Source organism: Ambystoma mexicanum, chromosome 6q (assembly GCF_040938575.1).
Source record: "Ambystoma mexicanum isolate Mex_15411 chromosome 6q, UKY_AmexF1_1, whole genome shotgun sequence".
In the NCBI taxonomy this organism is placed as follows: domain Eukaryota; kingdom Metazoa; phylum Chordata; class Amphibia; order Caudata; family Ambystomatidae; genus Ambystoma; species Ambystoma mexicanum.
The window spans coordinates 1,609,290,500-1,609,300,524 of record NC_090937.1 but is presented as its reverse complement, the minus strand read 5'-3'; the positions used below and the strand labels follow the sequence as shown (position 1 = coordinate 1,609,300,524).

At 45.9% G+C, this 10,025-nt stretch overlaps 1 protein-coding gene across 1 annotated transcript in view; it reads right to left on the bottom strand.

Moving 5' to 3' along the window:
• Positions 1 to 3,891: 3,891 nt before the first annotated feature.
• LOC138516899 (BCL2/adenovirus E1B 19 kDa protein-interacting protein 3-like) overlaps positions 3,892 to 10,025 on the bottom strand; it is a 164,059-nt gene continuing 157,925 nt past the window's right edge. The window contains exon 6 of the mRNA XM_069632353.1: positions 3,892 to 6,912. Coding sequence (XP_069488454.1) covers positions 6,867 to 6,912 — 46 coding nt within the window. The 3' untranslated portion in view covers positions 3,892 to 6,866. The remainder of the gene's footprint in view (positions 6,913 to 10,025) is intronic.

Sequence of the window (10,025 nt, the reverse complement as noted above, 5' to 3'; positions counted from 1 at the left end):
GGGCTCCGGCAGTGGCACAATAGCAAACACTGCTGCCGCCTGCAAGGGCGGGGGCACCCTTGGCTGCCGTGGTTTGTATGCTGTCTGCCTCCCAGGCCCCACACGCCCCCCTCAACGCCGGGGTCTGCAGCCAGGCAGGCCTGCAAGCGAGCTTTACTCCTTTCGCGGCGAATGTCGCTCACCAACTCTCTTTTCTGCCGGCGGCATCGGCCGCTCAATTACTCCACCCCCGGGCAGCACAAGACTTCCACTCCGGCAGGAGGTCCCATGTTCTTTCATGGGGCAGCGGGCGATCCGGTTCTTCTGGGGGGCACAGCCCATCTCTTCGCGGCGGATGCCGCTCGGCATGACTCCATTGGGAAAAGGGGGGGCAACAGTTCTTTAATGGTAGTGGGCGTGCTCCTGGAAAGCCTGACACCATCCGCGGCTGCAGTCGCTCATCTCGTTCCCCTTGGTAGCACAGTATCCGTTACTGTGGTGGGGGGCAGGCATGCTCCACCCCCAGCCGCACGAGCACCCTCCTTTCAGAGGGCCGCGGCCGGGGCTGAGGCATGCAGGGCACATCCACCCATTTCGGCGGATGCCGCTCCTTCCCTCCTGGGAGCCGCACCTCTCTCGATCCCAGACGGGGGAGGGGCAGCGCCTCCCCTTCGCGGCCGACGCCGCGGGCACTTCTGCTCCCCACGGGGCCAGCTTTAGGCGGGGGTGGGTGGCAGTCACTCCCCTCCATGTTTCAGGCCTCAGTTGGGATGGGCGCACTGCTTCTCTTCTTGTCCCGCACGGGGGCATTTCTCTTTCTATTCGCAGTCCCGGTGGATGCTGCATCGGGGCTATTGGCAGTTGTCATCCGGCCGCACGAGCACCCCTTTCAGAGGGCCAAGGCCGGAGAACAATCACGAACATGGCAGGCTCTGCTCCTGGAAGCGCCGATGCCGCTCCTTCTTCTTCGTGGCGAACACGCCACTTGGGTGCCTCGGTGCAGTGTTGACTGCCGGCACTTTCTTATTCCTGGGGGAGGGGCGGCATACCTCCTCCCTTCGCGGGTGATGACCCGCGTATTCCAGTTTCGGCGGAGACCGCGGGGCAGTCTCTACAGATCTGGTGGGGGGGAAGGGAAACACACGCGGCCTCTCCATGATGCCGCCTCCATCAATGTGCGGCCGCTACCGCACTTCACACATAGGGGCCCTTCCTCCTTCGTTTTGCGGCGGATGCCGCAGGGGTAAACGGAAGCATCACTTTCTCCCCCGAAGAGCCGACACTCTCTTTGCGGCTGTGGCCGCTCCACTTCTTTCCTCCTTTTCGGCGGGGCACCGCAGGATGCACCCCAGCGCAGGGTGGCCCGGGCCATCACCGTAATAGGTGCAGTGGGGCGCGGGTCAATCCTGACTGCGGTGGGGGCCGGGTGCCGTACTCCGGAGGATCGTCAAGATTGCTGGCACTTAGTGGGCTTGTAGTCCTCTCTCTCTCACCTTTTCAGAGAGACGACTTCCTCGTCGCCAATGTTGGGGGTCGCCGGCCATGTCCATCCGGCCGGCGCCCCCAGGGTGCTGCTTCCTCACAGCACCAAACAGGCCCAGCGCCTGTGGGAGCTTGGGGCCTGCCATGTACATCCGGCAGGCCCCGTGGCACTATGTGACACCATCGCCATCGCGGTGGGGGCAAAGCCTGCCAGGCTCCTGACCATGCGGACCTAGGCCACCGTCCTGGCAAGGGGGCCCCATGGCAACAGGACCTGCAGGCCTGTGCCTCCACGTGTAGGCCTGCAGCCTACATTAGTAATGAGACACGGACTCAGACCAACCTCTTATGGAGTCTGCAGCCATTCTCTCTCACGTGCCTGCAGGGGCTCCTTTTATTAGCTTGGGCCATGACGCAGTCATGGCCCATCTTAAAAGGGCGATACACACACAGAGAAACACATCCCCTTAAAGGGGCAACGCACACACGAGGGTCTCACCTCACAGCAGCCATCTTTAAACAATAATTTCTTTCCGTGAACGGGACGCTGCGAGGGGACCCGTTCATGGATAGAAAATACTTTCAATTAGCCTCTCCCAACCCATGGGATGGGTGCTAATGGTGTATACCACCCGTTCCAATGGCTGGAATGGGTGGTAACAGCCCGGGGCCCTCATTAAAAGTCATTGCTTTGCTAGGGTCTTTAACTAGGGACCCAGGCCGTAACCACCTGTTCCAGCCCTTGGAACGGGCCGTTAACTCCATATTGTATCACGCCATGGCACTTGTTTTTCTTAACCTTGCTTCCATTCTAGAATCAACAGCCCCACTCAATTCTCAACTCTTATCTAAACACTAAATCCATAAATAGCCACTAAATATAAGCATAAATCGAAACCTAAATGCCTGAATGCACAAATAACAATAGACCTATACATTATTATATAAATCCAACCTGGAAGCCCTCCTCCTTTCTGATCAACCAGTTTCCTAGAATTCTACGTTACTCCATCACCCTGCTTCCCTCTCTCCTTACACCCACAGACAACCCTACAGCACTTTTCCATCATCCCTTCATCCCTAACTTAGCACTTTCTCCACCATGCTTTTCCTGTGCTATTGTGTCCTGTTCCTCGTCCCTGGTTTATGTTGACACCTTCTCCTGCAGCATCTGGAAGATAGTTGCTGCCATCAAACCTTGAACCCAAAACCCACGCTCTGCTGAGTCTTGAGAGTGTTCCAGAAGAACCCACAGGGTGGACTGTAGAACGCTGCTGTCCTTGGAGGTAAGTGCACCATGCCCACATTTGCCATCAGAGATACTCCCATAAAAGTCCAGGAGCTGAACTGAAGAAAACTAGGATTTTCCATAGTTGATCAAGAACTATTATATGACTGATGAGTTCAGATGAGAGACCTTGCTGACATGAGCATTAAGAGACTGAGATGAACCCAGCATTCACCCGCCATCCAGGAATGGGTGAATTTTAATCTTCCATTGATGCAATAGAGCCATAAACAGAGCCATCAATTTCATGAATACCATTGTTACGATATTAGGCCCCACAGCAATACTAGGTGCTTGAAATGTAGTCCCAAAACAGCAAACTGGAGAAACCGGTAGTGTAAAGGGGTTAGAAGAGCCTGAGAAAGTCCTTTTTAAGATCTAGTGATGGGAAGGTCAATCCCTGACTCAGTGGGGGAAAGATCTTCAGAAAGGATTTCATGACATAATTGATATCCTGAACCCACAGGTTGAGCTTCTTCCGGTTCCACGCCAGTCTGTAACTGTCTGAACTCTTCAGAACAAGGAAGACAGAGGAATAAAAAAAAGAGAGTTTCAGATCCAAATAGTTTGAATCGTCCTAGCCGATTCAATCCCCCATTGCTTGGATAGGCCTGAATCTGATTGAAGCCAATTCTTGATGGACATTATATAGTAATATTTTATAAGATTAGTTATCAGCATAATAGATCGGGGGTTTATGTGTTGATTACTTCGCCTACAAAGTAAATTATTTGATGTATTAACCAATGTTTGTGCATAGTCCGTGTTCTGGGTACCGATTTAAGGATGTTTGATGCTGTGGCTGAGACTCTAATGCCAATGGCAGAAAGACCTGCAGAACTGTGTGCAAGGGTCAGTGGAAACACACAATGGAAAAACTCACTGGACAGAATGATCACCCCTAATGCTCATATATTTAAGAGAGCATCTCTAGAACTACGTCATGCATTAAGCGCTTTGGAGTAAAGCGCTATATAAAATCAATAAACATAAACATTAAACGGACTACGATCACAGGCATTGACCATAGCATGATCAGTGCTCCGCTCCAAGGAATAGCTTGGCCATGTTGCCAGTCGCACCTACCATGCCGAATGCAGGATTACATCTCCAGCAGAAGGAAGAAGCCAGGCACTGCCACGTTTCTCTCTCAGCAGCATTTATTGAAATAACTTGGTGCAGTTTGTTACAAACTGGAGGCACAAAACTATTTTACAAACTCTCAATGATGAATTTCTAAAATAATGACATAACTAACTTATATACATTTCTACAGTAAGCACCTAATCATTTGAGGTGTACTTAATTGAGTGATTATTTTATAATAAAATGACCTCACAAGCAGTGAGTACAATATCTTTCTTCACTGGGAGATAAATGTGATATTACTTACATCTGTTTACTAAGGGAACACATACCCCGGCATGCACTTCTTGATCAAGAGAGAAACATATGAATGTGTTCTCTGCATCCGCCTGGCTTGCATTTTTGGTAATTTGTCATTGTTGTCAATGTATAGTCAAGCAGTTAATAAATAAATAAACATGAGCTACTTCTTGAAAAATAAGCAGTACTGCACCATCAAAACACACATAGTTGTTTGCTAGTCATTAAAGTAACAGGGCTTCCTGTTTCCTGATAAAAAAACATTTAGGGATATCCACGCCTCTGAAGTGAGTGATTCGCTGTCAGTGATTTGAGCAAGGTCCAATGTTACCGGATAGCAATGCATGTAAATACTTCCCAGTTGCAACTGTGAACGATAAGCATCTTTTCATATCGCTGTCCATAGCATGAAGTAGCCCAGGATTACTTGGCTTTAAATTGCAACACATTTCTCATGCCAGCTAGTTTTGTGATGGGTGCTTAGCGAGATACAACCAGCAGAAACATGATGTTCAAATCTTTACACCATACGAGTCAGTGATACCGTTGACCAGGAAGCCATCTTTAACATTCATGGCACACACATGGACTTCAATGGAACATTCCTGCTTTTCTGCACCTGCCACCTCATGGAGCAACTTACCCAGACGGGCCCAAATGGAATTGGGCCCCATCCAGTAACCCGAGGAGTTCCCATGGCTCCAACCTGTATCTGTCATCCTGAACCTCCACATGGATGGAGCCTGTGGGGGAGCTTCTCGCCAATACCCATACCATTAAACACCACTGGTTAGATGATGCCCAGCACTGTCTGTTCCTCATCCAAGCCTGAGGGTCAAGCATGAACTGAATTCATTCTCCTTGCAAATCCCACCAAGCACGCCCAAGTGCAGAGTTGCCTGACTGTCCTGAAACTCAACAAATTCAGGCCCCATCTCCTACCCAGTGGGAAATCTCTCTGTTTTACTATGCCTGACCTCTTATTCAAATCACACACTGCCATGAAGACACAAGCAGCATGGCACTAGCTTGTGCTTTTCTAAGAAGTCAAGCCTCCCATCCCTGCCAGATGTTCTGTGCAGTGGTACAAGCCTGGTCATCTTCCACATGCAGGATAGCAACACCCTCCTCGCAGGAGTCCCAGATGTCACTTTGGTCCCCATGAAAGCCGCCCACAATCGTTTAGAATGCTTCATCACAGGACTAAGAAAATTCAACCACATAACCACAATCCTCCGGGAGCTGCGCTGGCTACACCTTCAAGCATGCAACAAGTTCAAGACCACGTGTATCACCTACAAAGCCCTCAGAAGCAAAACACTGCTCTACCTTGCAAAGAAGCCCACCATTTATAGATGTCAGCACACCATCAGAAGCCACAATATTGCTAAACTGCAATCCAGGAACTGCAAGTGGGTAAAAAATGCCCTTTCCTGCTAAACACCTGGTCACTGGAACAAGATACCAACACAGATACAACTGGCCCCATCCATCCCACGAGGGACGTAAGGACCATATTATTCACAAAACATCTTGGCAATCACTGATTGCTCCACTCAGCCCTATTTGTTCCCCTCTGGAGCTTCCTCATCTCCTGACCTCCCCTACCTATTCCCTGTGCCACCTACTCACCCCGCTCCCCGCTGTCCCCTGTGCCCTATTGTGACCCCCTGGGTGTATGGACAGTGCTCTGTTGCTTCTCAGCTACGTTGGCGCTTAATAGATCCCGCATCTGCATACCCTAACCTATGACCTTTTGGCCAAATACAGACACAGTGATTAAGTTACACAATTCCCATCAATAGCTCCCTCTTTTAAAAGCATGCCTTCATGCATCTAGAGACAGTAACTGACATGCAGCGGGTAAATAAGGGAATATATATATATATGAGTCAAAAGTAGGAGCTTTGGCTTATTCAAGCAAAATGATGAACCCACATGTGACATCCTTAAATGCCTTCTTCACCTAGTCATCTACTGTGGAACATGGTTGATTTTTGTTTTCAATGACCTCACATAACAGAAAGCCCTGCCTCCGAAATGCATTGACCTCAATGCATGTTGGGAGCGTAAACAGCCTACAAACACCGGAAATGTTGTCCTCAGAAACCCAGGTCTGTAGAACTGAGAAGAATAGAAAACATGCACTCGCCTGCTACACCTACAGACTTTGGAACCACCTTCAGATTGACATCCGATTGTTCCCCCTCCCTTGTAGAATCCAGAAAGCCCCCACTCTTCATAGTCTGGTCAAACATTGATTGCAGAATCACTCCTCTCCCAAATCTCCTTCTATCCCGCCCCCTTGAATCAACTCAACCATCTTTTTCCCTTTTTCCTGCTACCTTTGCACTATGGAAATCACTGTAAACACACACACTCAAACACTCACTCTCTCTAGCAGAGTAATATTTGTCATTGTTGCATTAATACATATTCGAGTTAGGCTGTTTATTTCAACTTGAGAGATTTGACCTCATTACTACCAACCAACACCACATGATTGATGGTGGTGCTCAGAACAGATGGTATGTTTTACTCGTCAACAAGTAGGTTCATCCTCCAGTCCACAAATTGATGTGTTGAGCAGGTATTTCACAGATGCGGTCACATCCACAATTCCGGTATATATTCAGATTGGAGGAAGTATTGCAGAAGGAAGCAGGAGGTGTCCGTGGGGAGGTCACAGGCCACTGCTTGATGGTTTCTGTCATTCTGGATCTGGAGGTCTTCAAAGGGTGGTTGGAGAGGATACCAGGCGCTTCCCTATATAAATACTGTATGGATAAAACGTGAAGGTCACGTGGATGAAAAGAAAAACAACAACATTAGGTCGATCTTCATAGGTTCCTCAGATACTCGACAAACAAGGCAGAAGCACGTTTAAAGACACAAGTGGTCAAAGGCTAGAATTCTGTTGTAGGGCGCCACCAGGATGGCTAAATCCTGGGCAAGGATAGTGCGAAACACACAGATGTAGCATAACAGTCCTGGATTACCATTCCTCAAAAACATGCAAATGTAGACTACCCTTGTGTTAACCAAAAACTGTAAAAGAGGCCATGTTATAACATGTGTGTGATGAAGTTTGCCCACATCTGGTCAGCGAGCTGACATTTTGCCCCAAAGGGTGCCAAGTGTCGCAGAACCCTATGAGAAATATACTTTGGTGGAACAGGCCAAGGATCGCCTCCGACATATTTCACATTAAACACAGTGTCGCAGAGCACTGAGGAATACTGAGGGGTCTGATCTGTGTGGAACCTGGATGAATTATGCTGTGAGTAAGATGAGGGGTGACCCAAGGGCAAAGTGCCCGGGAACCACGGGAGGACCGTTGATTGATGGAATTTACCACCATTACAAACTGAAGTCTGTACTGGCAAAGCATGCTGGTATGCAAAGGATAACAAGTTCTTCTTGGCTTAGTAAGACCCAAGCTCAAGTAGAACATGACATTTCATTGCTTACCAACAACTTCTTATAATGATCCAGGTCCATGTACATCAATGCCTCGGCAATAGTTCACTCGATTTGGGCATAACCTTAAAAAGATTACAGATAGGCAGCGTCCCAGTCCTTTGGTGTTGCCTTTTTAATGTTGACAAAATTGCAAACATTAGCTAGAGTTCTACAATGGAATGTCCGCCCACCACCCTTACGAGCAGAAGTCTCCCACCTAGCATTCCGTAAAGCGGTGAAAACTATGCTTTTCAACTAAAACTTATCCAAGACAGGAACTCGACTTATTCTCACACCGGGAATAACCATACCTAGACACCTGCATAATATGCTTTAAGCTGAAACCTTTATTTGAATGATAGTATAATGAAGGCATAATCTATTCTAACCCTGAAACTGTACTTCTGTATACCTGAATTATGTTATCATCACATGTATGTAACTCTTCTGTAACTAAGACTGCCACAAGTAACAGTGCCACAATGCCTTTGGGCTGTATGTGCACTATATAAATGAATAAATAAATAAATAAATACAGAGTTGGCTTTTATTTATATTATTTTATTGTTGTTTTGCCTAGCGCACTGATTGTACACAGGATACGTTTTGTGCTATTGGAGTAAAGGGGAACAGAAGGGAAACATTGACTCCGATCTAGAGTTTCGTAGGATGTTCTGTTTTGAAGGATTTGGAATTTAAAAGGTGCTTTCATTACCATGAAAAATAATAGTATCTTCATTACCGTCAAAACGCATATCCTTTTTATACTATGGAGACTATTTTATAAACCAAACACATATCCATAGACTCAATTTAAGAGTGTGTTTGTTTGTTGATCTATTTGTATGGCGCATCCAACCCGGGGGTATCTGGGCGCCTTATACACAGAGGTTTACAAGTATACTTTAAGCTTAGTTATAATAGATACAATGGATAGAATAGCTACAGTTAAGCAATAGTTATGCATAGAAAACAGGCCTAAGGGATATATATACAAATATACAAGAATAAATGAGATTACTTAATGGTCAAAGAGGGTAATTGTCAAAGTCATAGTGGTTGGTAAGGACAGGGAACATCACATGTACTGGGCAAGGGCTGACTGTTGTTGTCATTGGTAACAAGCCACTTTATGGTGTTGCACCTAAACAAGAAGAACGGTTGGATCTCAGTGAAGGGGAGTAAGGCATTCCAAGCTTGGGCTGCCATGACAGGGAGCCAGTTCCTCGTGCCTTTTTTAGCTTAAATCTGGGCACAACCAGGCATGATGAGTGGATTGTTCTCGTGGGACGTGTCGTGGATTTTTTTAGTGATTCTCTCAAAGAGTTAAATAGGGGCTGCGTGATTAAGACATTTATGCCTTAGTGATAATGTTTTAAGCATAATTCTGTCCTTCATAGAGAGCTATTTGATCTGTCTCCTCAGGTGTGACATGCATTCTCTCCTTGGTATGCCATGAGCTGCTCTAAGAGCATTATTTTGAAGAATTTGGATTTTGTTGATGATATGTTTATTTGCCCCAAGGTACAGAGCTTTACAATAATCCAATTTGGAGAGGATCAATGCTCTCGCTAGGATAGTGCAACTTTCTTTGTACAAGAATGGTTTGCAGGCTCTGATCAGCTTACTTGTAGATGCTGTGGAGGATACCATGGTGCTGACTTGTTTGAGTGTGAAGGTAGAGTCTAGGTAAAAACCTAAGGTTTTTACTTCTTTTGCCACTTTGATGTACAGGCATATCAATAGGATTAATTGATTAAATGTATATTAATGTGTTTTTGTAATAATGTGACTTATCATTGTGTAAAGGTATACTTTAAACCAAATACACAATAAAACAAAAAATAGGATGAAATTAATCAATTTCATTCATACCTTTAAAATAAAAATCCTAAATCATCTTATATTCATCATCTTATTTGCTTATATTATTATCTTATATCTTATTTTATATTCAAACTAGAATGCTCACCTAGCAAATGTTTATACAAAAATACGGTCCGACGTCATTTCCTCATGGGATTAACCCTCACTGGATTTTTCTCTGTAGAAATTTTATCGAGAAAACTCATCCCAAAGCCCTCCATCAATTTTATATTTTTGTATTCTCGAACACCCACACCCCATTATATATATATATATTTGTAGCCCAGCCCCCAAAAATTCAATGAGTTCTTTTCGATAAAATTTCCTGCAATGAAAGGACTTTGTACCCAAAAATACATATGTTTACTTCTCCATATCCTTGAATAGATCTACATATTATATAGTTAGTGCACAAATAGGTGTGCCTTGCTCAGCTGTTATCGTGTCCTCGCATTGTCAAATATGAAAAGCAGCAGCGGGTAAGAAAAGTGATTGACCTGAAAATAAATAGGACGAAAAAAGATCAAATTGTATATTATTTAAACTTTATAATAGGCTGCCT